General features: G+C 39.0%; 1 protein-coding gene across 1 annotated transcript in view; it reads left to right on the forward strand.

The window, feature by feature from the left end:
* Positions 1-16945, forward strand: part of TINAG (tubulointerstitial nephritis antigen) — a 45741-nt gene that overhangs the window by 3460 nt on the left and 25336 nt on the right. The window contains exons 2-6 of the mRNA XM_048299344.1: positions 1249-1312; positions 2392-2481; positions 4057-4171; positions 13072-13195; positions 15353-15503. Coding sequence (XP_048155301.1) covers positions 1249-1312; positions 2392-2481; positions 4057-4171; positions 13072-13195; positions 15353-15503 — 544 coding nt within the window. The remainder of the gene's footprint in view (positions 1-1248; positions 1313-2391; positions 2482-4056; positions 4172-13071; positions 13196-15352; positions 15504-16945) is intronic.

Below are 16945 nucleotides of genomic sequence, written 5' to 3' on the forward strand. Positions count from 1 at the left end.
GAAATATCTTGCTTGATCCTCCTTCCAGCTACTGTCCGATGCTGACATTGTGACAAACTGTGACAAACTGTGGCGCTTTGGTAATTTGAGTATTCACTGAAAAACACCTCAGCTCTTAGCTGAGCAGACACTTTGGGTCTCAGACTGCCTCAGTGGAATTTATTTTACCTGTGATATCTCTCATAGCCTAATGAACTACCAAAAGGGAAAGAAAGGCACTTACAGTTAATACATCACCTCTACTGCACTTTGTTATGAAATTATGTAGGGCTCAGAGTGTGTGCTTCTGTCCTGGCAGTGAAGGAGGCACAGGCAGCTGAGGCGTACATGTGTGCGTGTGTGTCTGGGCAGACAAACTCCAGCCCTGGACATGAGAGGGGCATGATCTTCCTCACACTTCTGGTGGGGGGAAAAGTGTGGTATCATGCAAATATGAAGTCAGCACTGTGTTAAATCTTCTTGAAAATGGAGGCAAAGGGAGTCCAAACCCTCTCAGCAGGGGAAGAAACCTGATATTTGCAGGCTCACCTATCAGAACAGACTGGAAAACACAGACCCGTGTGATAAATGTACAATGTTTGTTACTGACTCAACCCAACACCCTGTGCAGGCATTCTGGATCATTATTCTACTGAAACTTTGACAATCCAATGCAGTGATGAAACTATTTATGTGGAAGATATTGAAAGACATACAAAATCTTTTCTAAGTGAAGTGTTATCAAATAAAAAAAGTGAGAGGGATGTATTTTTTTGGAGAACTCACCACTCAATTTAGGTTTTATAGTGGGTTTTGGAGGGTGTATGAAACATACATTTGCCTTGAAATGTAATTGATCTGTCTGTTCTTCAAAGAGGAATTAATCTGGCAAGGAAAAAGAATTTATTACAATGGGTTTGGAATATTCACTAGTTTTTTAGATTCTATACCTGTAAAAACTTATTTCTATTTTAATTGCCAATTAGAAAATAACTTTTATTAAAAATATTTTCTTTTTACTACTGGAAAATAACTTTATTTGAAGAATTTTTTTAAAATTTATTTGTAAGATAGTAATTGTTCACTGGGTGTTTTAAATACTTTAAAATGCCTTCATTGCTTGGAAGAAACTGGAACCATATTGCTGACTTTCAACTAAATAATTCAAGCATAGTGCATACAACCAATTAATACAATAGTAGCAAGAGTTTTCAGTAATTCACTTGAAGAATTATTTTATTTTCACACATCTATATGTTATGTTGGCAGGTTGTTATAAAGATGGCCGATATTACGGAGAAGGAACAATAATTAAAGACAACTGCAATTCCTGGTAATGTTTCAGAGAACAGCAAATTGAATTTTATCTAGCATATGTCACGAAACAGTAATTAATGTAGAGAGCATCTTGAAATTCATATTAAAAATTTAATCAAATCAAAATGGCTGCAAAAGTAGTGCTAAGTGTTAAGGTTTTGTGGAAGTAGATTATAGTCCCCTTAGAAGCATGGCAAGAGGGAAACGGAACTTTCTAATCAAGATGTGAATATTAGACTATTAAAATCTCCTCCTCACTGGCCTAATTCTTTTCCTGCACAGTCAAACCTAAATTGAAATGGTTTCAGTCTAGACCTGGGCATTGACCTGAATGCAGACCAAACAAATATCATTGAACTTTATGGAATCCTTCCTCCTTGTTTGTTTGTTTGTTTGTTTTTTACACGAGTAAGGAGAGATTACATTAACTTGTAAGGGAAGGAAATATATATATATATATAAATACATATAAATATACACTATATATATATATATGCATTTATGTGGGAAGGGGAGAATTGTTTGAGCACCCTTTTCTCTGCCTTGGGACAGGAGCAGACAGTGCAGGCAGGGGAGCTTTGCTCTCAGCCCTGGCAGTTGTCTGCCTGAGCCTTGCCTCTCCAAAAACCAGCCCCACACTGGAGGGACTGGGGCCCCAGGGCAGTCCCAGAGCTCCAGCTGTGCCCAAACAGGGCTGGAGCTCCCACTCTGCTGACTTTAGCCCAGGGTCCTTGGAGCAAGGTATCTGGGGCCACAAAACCCTTTCTGGGTTTCCAGAGTAAATCTCCCTAAAAACATCACATTTTTTCAGGAATTCAACATCAACATCACATTCCCTGGTTTGATCTCACAAAGATGGAAGCAAAATTTTTCAGATATGACCTTTCTAACAAGCTGTAAACCTTCCCAGCTTGTTCCAATTCATTAAGTGGTGAAGCAGGAAGAAATGACACTATGTTTTCATAAACACTGTGTGACAATTATATCGTTCATACTTCTTTCCCCCTCCATCTGCCTTCTGCTGTTAAAGTGCATATTTTTCCTTTGACAATTCTTTTTTGTTGTTGTTGTTTAATGATATTCTTGTCCTTTCAGCAAATGTTTCAACAGTCTCTGGGAATGTTCAACAGACGTATGCCTTGTTCGCCAAGACTTAATTCAGCACATCAATTCTGGAGATTATGGGTGAGAACCCTTTTATTTTAGAGTTCTGTTATGCATCACAGTATTGCTCATTGTGTGCATGTGCTAATTACAAGGTATGCAGTCCTTCTCCAAATACGTTACAGCAATTTGACAGTAAGTGTGCATTTGTGAAACTTTCCTAATGTACTGGCAGATTACAAAGCTTTAAATAGAAAGATACTGAACATCTCATGCTAGTAAGAGTTACTCTAAACAGCTATCTAAAATATTTTCCAAATTTAGAGCAATTTTTTTCTCTGAAAACACAATTTACATCATCTTCCCTTATTCTTCATTGTGTTTATTACTTGGGATAGATATTTAAAGTAATTTTTTCTCCTCCCATGAGACCACTGTTCCATGTTACAGGACTCTAGGTAGCACTGGAAGAGGAGAAGATGGGCCGAATGGGGACCAAGTTATGAGAACTTTGTGGGGCTTTGTGGGGGTGTTTCTCTTACTAATAATCTCATTGCCCTAGCTAGTGCACGGAGATTAGGGACCCCAGTACTGGATCTGTGCCTTTGGAGACTGCTGGCTGTTTACTGACAGAGATACAGGGGCAGCCTCCCTGGGATCTGGGGTACCAAATTCACCAATGAAGCCTGTCCAGATTTCAAACTGTCATGAGTGCTGAAATACTTCACAGGAGACTTTTAAACCAACTGAATGAGGATAAACAACCAAGTTAGGCCCCTGGAGCCTTAACTTGTCTCTTGTCAGTGGTGAGCAATGAGGTTTGTCACAGGGTGACAGGTGAGGTATGGCTCAACCTGTCCATGTGCTTGCACTTTTCACTGACCACAGGGAGACCAAGAGCAATGAGGCTTCTTTGGGCAGCATGAATCCCACTCCTTGTTCTTCATATAAAAGCAAGAAAGGAACGGGTTAAGAGAATGCTTGCTCCCCTGTCACTCAGCCCTTATCCAGTAATGAATTTCAGTGTGTTCCAAATGTGTATGGCTGCAAGGGTGTGGTTTTTTTGTTGTGCATATAGTTTGCACGTCAGCACTACAGTGTGAGCCGAGTCCACCTGAGAGTAGCGAGGGAATACTTAGAGAACCATGGGGAGCCCTTCCTCTCACAGCGGCTATTGGTATAAAACTCGGCAGAAGGTGTCAGCTGGGCTTTCTGCTGGGTTCAACAGCACCTCTCTTCTGGTGCACCAGAGCGTGAAGGCGCACTGTAACTCACTACATGAGGCTGTTGGTTGTCTGTGGGAATCTGGGCTGGAGCAAGATTTGAGCATAACTTCAAGAGAACAATAATATTTTGACTGAGCATCTTGTTTTCCAATACTGCCCTGAAGTATTGCATGCTCATGTCCTGCAGGCTGATGTGATGCTGACCCCAAATCACCACTATTCATATAGTCCTGTGTTGCTCCATCTTACACTTATCTGCAGTGGAAGAGCCCTTAGTAAATATTTTCTCAAGTATATTGAATACAAGGTTTTGAAATGTGGTTTCAAAAATTTATTTCTGGATGCTTTTGCTAGTTGTACTCTTAAATGAGCAATGTGTTAATGTGAGTTTATCTCTAACGTGGGTCTTTGGTTTTCATCTGTGAGGAAGATGGAAAGCTGACAACTACAGTCAGTTCTGGGGAATGACAGTGGAAGAAGGTTTCAAAAAGCGCCTGGGCACCTTCCCTCCATCTCATTCTTTACTGAATATGAGAGAAGCTCCAGTAAGTGTCATGTACACTTGTTAATTTTTGTAAATAACTTTATCACATGGAAAAATAACCGTGGACTATTATAAGAGTATGATTCAGGGTTTTGGCACTGAATGTTTCTATGTTGAATATGATGCTCCTGGAACAGTTCTACAAGTCATAGAATGTCTGGCCCTATTGACAGAAATCAAACAAGGAGGAGCAAAAGAAAATCCTAATCACTGTGAAGTTCTGCAGCAATATTAACATATCATTGTTGATCACTTCTTTAAGAGGGCTCCATAGTAATCTCTCAATTTTGTAATCATTGCAGACATAGCTGTAACCACAGGAAAATAAATCTGGGCATAGTTCATTAGGGCTAACAGCTGAGACTTCACAGCCATCTTTGACAGAAGCTGTGAAACTTGTTTTGGGTTTTGAACAAATGGACAGCAAAATTATGGGAATCATGGCAAAATGAAATGATTACTACCAGCTTTCTAAACCTCTTGGCCATGGCAATTTTCATGACAGCTAAATTAAATTTCCTATCATTTATTTATGCTAAAATTAGTTCTGCAGCAAAGCAAACATACTTTAAGTTATGTATGTAGCTTAAGCAATTTAAGAAAAAATACAAGTTATTGAATCCAGAGTGATTTTTCCAATGCTTTGGATCAGTTGCTTAGTTTCTTTCTTAGAGGACACAATTTATGGAAATCACAGACCAAAAAATCCCCCACCTAACTAGCTCACCATAGTGAAATTAGAAGAGTTGCAAGTATAAATCTATACATCCAAGGTTTGCAAAGCATTAAGTATAACAGGTATTTATCTTTGGCTTCTATATAGTTCAGGCAATGATGCCATTTGATTATCTATTAAAAGTCAATCGTTGATGCTTGTATATGTGTTATGGTGTTGCCTAGAATCGAAAGAAAACTTTCCAAACATTTTTAAAGGTGGTAATATAAAGAGCAGTTACTTAATGAAAGCTTTCAGGTGCACAAAATATCTATGTGCATGCCCAATATGGGATGTCCACAAATTTTGTAAGTTTAATTAATTAGCATATCTAGCAAGTACATCCAATAGGAGACCGGTTGCCCTGGTGTAGTGGTTTGGTCCAAAATACTCATTACTGTTTACCTTCTGTGAGATAAGAATTAGGAGAAACGCAAAGCAGGCACCAAACTGGAAAGAATATAAAGAAATTTATTAACAGACCTAAAAGAAGAAAAAAAATCATACCACACTTTCAGAACACTTCTCCTCCCCCCACCTTTCTCCCTTCTCCCAGTGACAATGTAAAAAGACAACCCTTGAGATGTTCAGTCTGTTTACCATTTCCATAATAACCTTGTTCAGTCCATTTAGGAAGAGGAGTCTCTCTTGTCCATGCTATGAAAACATTATCACAACGAGACAGCCGCCCGGGTTGGTTCTCTGCTCGCCTGTGAGTCCCTTCTCACAACTTGCAGCTTTTCCCACAACTGCTTTCGAGGGTCCACTCTTGAATTACCGGGGTACAATTTTAAGGTTGAGCCATTCAGAAACAAAAGTTCTCTTCACCCATCTCTGGGAGCATTTCATCTCTAAGAACAGACGCCCTTCTCCTTCCCTGGGAGCAAAGGGTCTTCTTCAGCTTCATCTTTAGGACTGTCTCTGGGAGCATCTCTAGGAACTGAGGTTTTCTCCTTTCCATTTGGAGCAAAAGTCCTCATCGCTTCCATCTCTCCCTGTCCAAACTTCTCATCAAATTACAGCTGCTTCTGCATCTGCCTATCTCAGCGCAGGTGCTTTTGCTCACAAGTACAAGCTGAACGCTCCACCCCCATGCCTTCATGAAATTACAACGGGTACTCTGATATATCATAGCTTTACAACAGAATTTCAGCTTTAAGCATCTCCTCTTTCTCTTCCCTCAGGTTTTCAGCTCTTCACAGCACTAAAAGGGTTAATCTCACCCAGGCCTTGCAGCTGGAATGTCCCTTATCGCTGTTGGTCACATGATCTTTGCCGGACAGTGGTGGGCAGCTTCAGCTGAATCTTGGCCGCACTGGAAGGGGGGGGGGGGGGGAGCTGGGCTGCTCTGTCTGCCCACAGCACGGCAGTGGGGGTGGTTCCGCGGGTGGAACAGGGCCCATCGGCTCCAGGATGGCCGTGGCCCAGCCTGGCCTGGCCCGGCCCGAGCAGGGCCTGGGCCGGGCCCGCTGGCCCCTGCACAGGGCCTGCAGCCACCTGTCTGGAAACGAGACAGAGCTGTGGGAGGGGTTTGTCTATTCTTAAGTGTGGATTGTAGAGGCGGTCACAATTTTAAGTGGCTTAAAAATTGTCCATATTCAAACTGGCCAGCTGATAGGTTCTGTCAGGTCACAGAGGAAGCTGTAAGCACCCCTTTGCAAGAACATAACTTCCGGGACTATGCCTGCTAACCCATGACACCTGGTAACCCACCTTTGGGCCTGTCCCTTGGAGTCTCTCCAAGGGCTTCTTCACCCTATATTTTGTTATGTCTCCTGGGTACTGGTGCAAAACAGGGTGTCCTTGTTAGAAATGCTTTTTTTTTAAAATAAGACTAAACAGTGACACTGACTGTGCCTTAATTATGCCTCCCCTGATGGGGGAGAATTTTAAGAGTCTTTGCCAGGAGTCTGAGAGACGAATGGGACCTTCAGCCTTCTCTGGTTTCTAATAGTTGTTTATTAAGTCTTATCAGAGAAATAGAGCCACTTAATGTGACCCAGACATAGCACAGAGCAGAGAATGCAGGAGAATGCCAAATTATCAAGATTTACACAGTCTTTTAAAGGTGAATCACCCTTTAAAAACGAAAGATATTTTCACTTTTCTTCCAGTGTATAAGAAATCATTTTGTCACGTAGACAGGAACTGCAGAATTCTTTATCCACTCATCCCAAACTACTTCTACTGCAGAATATGGAGTAGTAGAAGAAGAAGAAGAAGGTCTGGAGAACAACAACAATCCTCCATTTTGAAGTTTTTTGCCTTTATCTATTTACTATATTAAAAAACCCAAATCCTCTAAGTTTTTCACCTTGTGACAATCTTACATAATATTCTATCACCGAGTTCACACCAGTGTAGATTCTAATTCTTCCCAGAGGGTAGGCAATTTTCTCCAAGGACGAATGTCAAAAACAGTGTTGTCCAGGAGGGTAGAACCCTTCAAAACAGGCAGAGAAGTATTCTCTGCACTCTGGGTTCCCACAAACAGAATTTTGAGAAGGTAGCATAAATGTGTGAGAGAGGGTAATCTACTATTGTAAGGTGTGAGAAAGCATGAAAAATTATACAGCTATATACCAAAAATCTACAAAGCTGCAAATATATTAAAAAAAAAAAAAAATAAAAAAGCTTAAAATCTTTAGGCATCAGTGGCAGAAGGATTTCCACATGATGGTAAGCTCTGTGTGACAGACAGTGGCATTGCAGAGCTGCCACTTGAACAGGTTTTGGGGAAAGAGGGAATGGCCTCTGCAATGATTTTAGCAGTCCTAATCCTTTTGCTTGCTTCAGACTCATTCTGTGTTGCACAGAATGCCAGCTCCCTGCAGCGGCATGGAGAGGCATTGGGCTGGGGCCCAGATCAGCCAGCTCAATCAAAATTACACTGTGAAGGGTTGCCAGAGCAAGAAGTGGACAGGAATCAAGCTTTGGAGTTTTGCCTTGTAGGATTTTCTGGACTACTCTTTGCAGCCAAAGATGGATCATTTCACTGGAAGATGGCAGGTCAAAATAAGACAATAGCATAAAAGAATTTAATCCAGTATTTAGTAGGTGTCTGCCTTAAGTCACCGGTGAACTGCACTGAGGCTCAAAAGCATCGGATTGATTTGCTGTTTTTGGCTTTTTCCTTGAGGGATACAATGTGGTGCTTATATAGCACAGGAGAAAAAGGATGTCATCAGAGGCTGATATCTCCATTGGTAGGTATCTAGCTAGGTGAAACAAATCCCACCTAGGAAAACAGGAGAGGGGTTTCAAGAAATTCTTTACGATACTTCCTTTCCTCCATTCAGTTTGGAGTAGCTGTTTACTCAGCAGTCCTGCATTACATCCAACCTATTGAATCATTGTTATTAAGCTTCCTGCAGCTACTTCACTGCTATGCTTCTTACAACCTTTGTTCCACTGATAAATTTCTCAGTCACATTTTCTCTGTCTGCTGTCTCAAGAAATCTATGAGCCACAAACCAACTCCCTTTGGCGCTGCCAGACACCCAAGGAGATTCAGTGGATTTTTCTCCAGAAATCCAGCTTTGTACATTCATGCATTAAGCCGTCAGGAGACTTCCTTACATGTTGCTGGAACCACATACTTTCCACAGGATTCTAAGAAATCTTTCTACTTACAAAGGCTAAAAATATAAAATAATACGCTCTGTATGACTTTCTCAGCTTCTGGAAAATTCATTCAGCTTGCATAAAATGGGTCTCAGTTGTACCTGAGCCCATCTCCTACCTATGGCTTCTCTTCAGAATTATTAGAACTTCCTTGCTTTTAGCCCCATGGTTTCTGTCTTAGCTAGTGGTGATATAAAAATATTTTTCCCTGAAGTTTCCTATGAAGTTCCAAATTTCTCTGATTTTGTCCCCTTCTGTAGTTTCCCAGAAGAATATAATCTCTTTAGTGTCATTGTGCTGCCTCAGGAATTACCTGTCTTTGCCACATTTTACTACTTCACAACAACACTTAAAAACGACAGTTTCCTTCACTAATAGGCAGATCCATATCTACCGTCACTGCACCATCCAACAATTTCGTAGCATGCATTGGGCTCATCAGGGGATACATCAATCGATTCTTCCAACTGGCAAAACAAAAGAAGCCATGGAGATAAGTTCCAGGCACTTTCAAAGATAAATATCTTACCAGATTTTCGTGGACTATTGCCCCTGTTTCACCTTTCCTGAATAATTTTCTGTCACTGATACACAGCAAAGCACACTCACACATTTACAACGTCCCAAGTGATTCAAAACTAGTGAGTTTCCATGACAGTGTTTCCATTAAGCTTCACCTGTAACTGACAACTCAGAATAGGATAAAAGAGATATGAATAAAAAAATTCAGAAATAATGACTTTGTAATATTTTTCAGAGACACTTCTCAAACCTTTATGGTTTAACCTTTAAGTGACTTCGTTGAGTACTAATTCACTTGCAGGCTGATGTACTAGTTACTTACTGTGGATAAACTGGTACTAATTAAATAGTCATGCGTTCTATGGGATTATTACTGCCTTTCCCATTTTGCAAGTCACAAAACTAAACATCCACATATTCAGTAGTTAAAAAACTACAATTAGTGTTCAGGAGTTTTGGGCTTGTACTGACCTGATTAACTGGTAGCTCTGGTACAGTAGAAATAAATCCGAAATCTGCGGCTACCATTCATTAAATACAACTTTTTTTTTTTTTTTTTTTTTTTTTGACAAAAACCGTTTTTTCAGCATGCTTCTGATCTATTATTAAGGGGAAAAAATGATAGCTTCTGGTATGCAAGAGCCTGACGTTCCAAATTATTTTCTGTTGTCTTTTGGGGATGCTTGAGAAAAACATTTTTGTGTAGAAGGGGCTTCTTACTCAAAGGCATGGGAAAAAAGTTCAAAAATATTAAACTTTTCTGTGCTAACAATTTTACATGTACAGCACAATCAAATCCCAGCAGTGTCCAAAAAGTTTGCTTCTGGAATAGATATTTTTTAGTTGTTTCTTTGACTGTCCAACTACAAATAAATCTTCATAGGATTAATTCAAATTAAACAGTGTGACAGATCTACATGTCATCATAGGGAAATCACAAACTTCCTGAAGTTTGTCTTAGAGCTTTTAAAAGTTCTGCTGTTAATAAAAGACTATACCTGCTCAATAAGGTGATGCTTTTGTGTGGAAGGGAAGTTTAACATGATGGTACATTAGAATACCTAAAAGACAATGATATGGAGCAAGAACTAAATCTGAACTGAGGGCTCTCTGTTACATAGTATGGCTAGACCTGAGTACAGACCAACAGCTAAGTGCACCACTAAAACTGTTTGACTCCTGACAAAGCTGAAGCTCCTCCGTCTGAGAAGGCATTTTCACTGCAGGAGACAACCATTCTTGAAGTTCCATGTAGCACAAGAATAACCACCACACCTTTAAAACTACTGTGGTGCACTTTTGGTGGTATTCTGTCAGCACAAGTCCTGGCAAGAGGTACATTTCAATGGTAGGATCTGCACCCCTCAGCAACAAGATGCTCACCTAAATGCCATCTTACAAGAAAATGAAATACATAATAAGGCACCATTTTTTCCACTAAATATCTAGAAACTCAAAAAAACAATTGGAAAGTAGACAAAGTACACCCTCTGTTCCACTGATATATGGCTTTTCCCAGTAAAAACCCTCAGCAGTTGTAGTTGTCTTGCAAATAGAAGGTCATTCATGCCCATTTTGTCTTCACAAAGAAAATGATGTCCAGAAACTTTTTCCTCCATTAAAAAAAAAAAAAAAAAATTGCTTTCCCTCAGGGAAAGAAGTGTCCACATTTGCAAATTCATTTATCTCTGGCCTTTTTTCTTTAATTGGTCATCTATGTTTTCTGAAGAAGTCATAGTTCAAATTCAAGTGCTCTTTTATATCCTCTTACCTTTCTGCTTTGGCCAGGCTGCTAACTTCACTACAGAGAGTACATATAAAGGTTTAAAAATAGTTCACCAGTCATGCTGCTGATTGCCTTGTGCTGTCTGATGCTGGTCCATGGAGCATATACTGAGAAACTGTTGTCTAGACTTAATGTTTGTCACAGAGCAGCAGTACTTCTCAATATCAGGGCAGCAATTTTTTCAGAAAAAAGCCAATGTTTCTGGCTACAGGTCATTCCTGCATTTCTAAATGCCAAGGCTAAGGGTTAATGAGGGGTTTGCTCTGGGATTTACAATATGAGGCTTATAAATATATTGGCAGTAGGTTAGGAATACATAAAGTAATACATTGTCACAGACTGGAGATCTATTTAGAATTTTGCTTTTCTCAACTGCCTCTTTTGTAGTGAGGCATTGTAATGATCATTGTAAGCAGCCATTACCCACATAATTGTGCTAAACATTTGCCAAATTTTGCTTTTTTACTGGTTGGTAGTGAACAGCCTCATCATATAAAAGAAATTCTATTTGTCTGGGATTTCTCCTGTATGTTTCATCTTCAAAGTAAATCTTGAGCTTGTTCTTACTGGCTAATAATGAACATAATGATAATTTGTCAAGTTACTCTTTAAATTAGTTGCTGCTTCCTAAGTGTCACTTGAAGTTGCAAGTCCCATGTATATAAAACCCTTTGAAAAAGCAGACTTTTGAAACTGATTAATCAAAATACTGAGATTAATATTTTACCAAGGTTTAAAAAATTTACTGGCCTTTTATGGGTGGAGGTGAGACTTTCAAAATCATTGAAGTGATCTAAGAGCTGGCAGTATTCTTTAATTGATTCAGGACTCGCAGCCTGCATCTAACCTGGTCAACCTAGAACCTCTGGGTCTGGGAATGCACACAGACTGTATCAATTTGCCTGTGGGGGCTGTATCCCAATGTCAGATACAGACCTGAGGTACAAGCTTCCTTTTTCCTTTCCCACTTTTTCTCAGCTGGGGATTTGCTATGGCAAATCCAGACGTGCAAGCTGGATGGAGGCACTGCTGTTTCACAGTGTACACAACAAAGTGATCTTGATACAGACAAAGGGCTAAAATTAGGTTCTCTGAAGAGTCCTAAAATAGTTTGAAATAACAGGCCTCAAATGTTTAAATTGTCTTAGCAATGTCTTAGATTTATGATTATAAATCACATAAACTATTCAGAAAAATGTTTTAGCAAGGGTACCCAGAATCAGAAGATAAGAAAATTGAAGAACAGTAAGAGAATTTAAACAGGATAGAAGCCATTCGTCTTCAGGGTTTCTGCCTGCTTATGAGAAAGAAGCATCAGTGAGAGTTTTTCTTAGGAACAGATAATCTTATTTTGTATTTTGTATTTCCTCCTGGAAGTGACATTATCAACAATTTTTTGAAACGGACTGATTGCATGGCTTAATACTGCAGTTCTCTGTGGCCATTCCTATTTCCTTGCACAATATAATCAATCATTCCATGAAGTTCAACACTAAAAACAAAAATGGGTCAATGATTTTGATATGTTGAACACAGAGCAGATTATTAGCAGTTGTACCAGATGGCTCTTGCATATGCAAATATTTGTTCAAAGCTTGGAGGACTTTGGAGGAGGGCATAAATTAAGGCTGAGAGATGAAGGTGGCAGAAATGGCTGGCCAAATTGCTTTAGTGAGCAGACCATGAATTTTCATGAATTCACTATCAGATTGAAAAGCAGAAGAAAAATCACTGATTTTTATTCTGGAATGGGAATAAGTGCATCCGATTGAATAACCTCTACGTAAAAGACAAATCAGTGATACACTGTACTGATTCCTCTCCCACAGTGACTAAAATTTCCTACCTACACCCACGTGTCTGGGAGAACAGGGCAGCAGGTATCTAACTTCACCGCTATTTGTAGCAGAGGGCTTTTCATTCCAAAAATGCCAGCTGGGTCATACTTAGCAAATTTCATTGGATTGTTGTTTGAGATAAAAATCAGAGAGAAACTGGTCAGGTTACTCAGGTTGGCAGTCTTGAAGCTCAGCTTTTCAGTTCAGCTAATGGAGTGCCAGAATCCTCCTGCTCTCAGAGGTCTACAGCACCCAGCCATGGGGAAACCACCTCAGAGTTGCTTGGGAAGTCACAGGGGCCAATGCTTTAGGTTTCTGCAGTCTAAAAATTAACAAGTTTACCAACAAAATTACAGTAGAATTTATGATAAAAATAGGAAATGAAGCATATACAGATCTTCTACATTTTGTTTTAGGGAAAGTCACTTCCAGAAGAAAAGTTTCCTGCAATTTTTTCAGCGACTTATGAATGGCCTGAGTGGATTCATGATCCTTTGGATCAACGAAACTGTGGAGCATCCTGGGCTTTTTCAACCGCAAGTAATATTTTTTTCCTTCCCTTTAAAAGTATCAGTGATGTTATATGTGAAATGAAAACTGTAGTGGTTAGTTACAACATAATTTCAGCTCACTTTTCACTTTTTATTAGCAAATAGGAACTTTTAAAATTGCTACAACTTTCCCTCTGTGTTGTTCCAAAGTCTTAAAATGTCAATCTAAGCTGCAGCACTTCGCTTTTCATAAAATTGTGTAACATAAGATTTTTTTTGTGACAGAAAGTAGAAAATTAATTGACTGATGCACTTTATCTTAACTAGTAGAGTAATTTTTTAAAAATCCCCATCCTTTCTGTGCAACTACATGCTTGACTTGAAAGCTTAAAACAGGCAGGCTTTAATTTCTTTACATGTATTTATATGTTTATGCATTTAACAGTGTCCAACCCTTGCTACTTAAGAAAATTGGGTAAAATGTTTTCAAAATTTATGAGAAGAAAAACCTAAAACTGCTCAAATATTTGTGTAAGAAACAATCTTTCAAATTCTGTAAGAAATGTCAATAATGCAATCCAACCTCATGTGCTACCAATTCTGGTTTTATGAGAAATGGGCACAATGGTCACTTTCTCTAAAGAAGCTAGAAAAATCAGTTTTTCTGATGTAAAAATGTACATTTTTCTTGCAATAAATTTCAGTGCATACTTGGATATATAAAGATAGAGAAAAAAATCATGCAATCAATCTTTACGACTTAATTTGGCCAGTGGGTCCTCACAGGTGCAGGTTTCTACAACTGCTTCTTTAAATCACAGCAGTAAGAGAAGGAAAGGAGCACTTACTCCAGATAATCCCAGCTCCCTGAAAAAAACAGACTGAACAGGTTCTTTTTCTGATATGTCTTATCCACTGCACATTTAAAAAGAGAAAACCAAGAGAGCTTTTAAAAGCTCTTCTGACAGATTACTGCAGAGATGAACAGAGATCACTGAGGGGAAGACTTTCCAGATACTGTGTCTGAATTTTCCTTTCCATAAGGAATTCACATAATTATTTTCAAAGCTATATAGTGTGAGATGCCTTCACATATTTTTTAGGTGCATCTAACATTTTCAATCTGAATTTACAAGATTAATTTTTGCTCAATGAACAGACAAGCACTGCTGTATAATTTTTTCTTATCATGAATAATTTCTGTAAGTATTCCAAAACTTTACAGTAAAAGGCTTTTATACCTATGAAAATAAATTCATTATTATGGGACATCTCACAGAAGCTCAAAATATAGTTTACATCAACAAACTTTCTTTTCTGAAGTCCTCCTCAAAGCTCAGCAAAGTTAGTGTTGATTTTGACAGGGATTTGAATTTCAAGAGATTTTTTAAAAGTTTATTTTCAAAGTAAAAAATTTGGGGCTTAAAGTAATACAAATAAAATTTAATCACAGGTAATGACCAGAAGTGAGGCTTAATGATTGTTTCATTGTCATTCGATAAAGAAGGTAGAAGTACCTTAGTTTCACCCACAATTTAGTTAACCTAGTCTGCATTAAATCAGTTCATAAATACATAAGGACTAAGAATCATCATTATCTGAGTGAATTCAGATAAGGTGTCTATCCCAGAAGAATAATTTTGTGTGATAAGGGAAGGAGGTACAAAGAGTCCTACAGTTACACTTTAATATGAACATCTCCAAATATTCTTTGTAATAAAACCAATACATATTTTCAGTCTTAAATTTTCTTCTTCATAGGACTGTTCTCCTTTTTTTTCCCCCTCACATAAAGGAAAGAAAAATAGGAAGAAAGCAAAGAGATTTGGAGATTCAGCTGCAGAAAGTTGGAAAGTATTTGCTTCTTCTGCTGAAGGCAACCACATATGAATATGCAAACAAACTTTTACAAACATGGTAGAGACAATTATGCAAATGTCTCATCTGATGTTTAGATATGTGGGACTTTATAATAGCCAGTAAATCTAGGGATTTGTCATATTTCAGCAAAGTTGCTCATGATACTTTGCAATATCCCAGTCCTCTCTCACAAAAGTCTGGGCAGATTATATCAGTATTGTTTAGGAAAGATACCTGCACAGACAGAAAATATTGAGGTTGTATTTCCATCCCTCTTTCACAAAAACAAATGCAAAGTTGTGAGTAATTACTTGTTTTTGATAACAGAAAATTTATTTCCATACAGGTGTTGCAGCAGATAGAATAGCAATTCATTCCAAGGGTCAGGTCACAGACAACCTTTCTGCTCAGAACTTGATCTCTTGTGATACCAGGAACCAACATGGATGTAATGGTGGAAGTATTGATGGTGCTTGGAGATATCTGAGAACACATGGGTAAATGTTTTATCTGGCTGTTTAGATAATTTTAAATTGAACCAGTTGCTTAAGTTGTGATAAGACAACACTGTAAATGGACTCAAAACTTTTGTGTCTCTTGAGATATAGGCTCTTCATTTTAAACAACCTTGAGTAAGCAGCCAGTTGCATGAGACAATATTGTGAATATTCAAAAGAATCAAACATCTTTTCTCTACAAAGCAAATTGCAATAATCTCATCCCACGAGTGTTCCAGAATGCAACACTCTGTTAAGGACTGTACCTAGATCCTTCCTTCAGGTCAGACTAAGCAGAGTTAACAGCTGTCAAATTCCTCATGAACAGCTAGAAACTTTAAAATGGGATATAATCATTTATGGAATCACAAATTTATTTTGGTTGGAATTTTTGGAGGTGACCTGGTCCAACATTTTGCTCAAAGCATGACTTTGAAATTAGATCAGACTGTTTAGACCATGTCCCTGGACACATTTTTAGTATCTTCAAGGATGGAGGTTCCAAAACCTTTCTTGCAGCAGGTCAGTTTTTTTGACCACTCTTATGGTCAAACACTTTTTTGTCATATCAGCATTTTCCTTGATAGGCCTTGTGATGGGTGCCTTCCAACTTTTCACTGTGCATCTGCAAAAGTTTTGTTCTGTCTCCTCTATACCTCTCCTTACATAGTGGAAGACAGGAATTGTATACTCTTTTGCCTTTCCTTCTCTGAACTGAACAAGCCCAGCTGCCTCAGCTCCAGTCCCCTAAGTGCCTTCCACTGGTCTTGATCAGTTTGTCAGCGTCTTTCCTGGGGAACACGTAAGCGAAGATACAACTCCATCTGCTGAGTAGGAATTTGAGGGGAATATTAATTTTTCACAACATCTTGGCAATGTTCTTGATAACAGAGCCCAGTATTGACTGTCCACATTTGCCAAGAGGGCTCACTGCTCACCTACATTCAACTTTCTGTTTCTCAGGGCCTCCTGTCCTTCTCTGTGAAACAGCAGAGGCAGTGCCCTGCCAGTGCCTGGGCAGTTCTGGCTCAGAGGCAGGATTTGCCATCTGTCTTTGCTGAACTTCGGGATGTTTCTGTCAGGCTCATTTCTTCAGCCTATTAACGCTGCTCTGAATGGCAGCCATGCACGCTAATCCCTCCCCAACAGTTTTGCATTCTCCACAAACTTTCTAAGGGTGCCTTACATCTAGCTGTCCAGATTGTTAACAGAGATGCAAAAATGTTGCTTTTGTGTTGTCTGCTGGGGAATGCCATTAATAAACAGACACCAGTCACTTTGACCTGTCGACCTTTCAGCATGCCAGTCCACAGCTGACCTTGTAAGCAACTAACCTAACCCAGTAAACTAGAGGAACACCACAGGAACCTATGCTGAAAATGTCACTAAAGACAAGGTAAATGATAGCTATTGCTTTCCTTGTTCTCTATGGAGCCAGTCAT

The sequence above is a fragment of the Corvus hawaiiensis genome, chromosome 3 (assembly GCF_020740725.1).
Source record: "Corvus hawaiiensis isolate bCorHaw1 chromosome 3, bCorHaw1.pri.cur, whole genome shotgun sequence".
Lineage (NCBI taxonomy): Eukaryota > Metazoa > Chordata > Aves > Passeriformes > Corvidae > Corvus > Corvus hawaiiensis.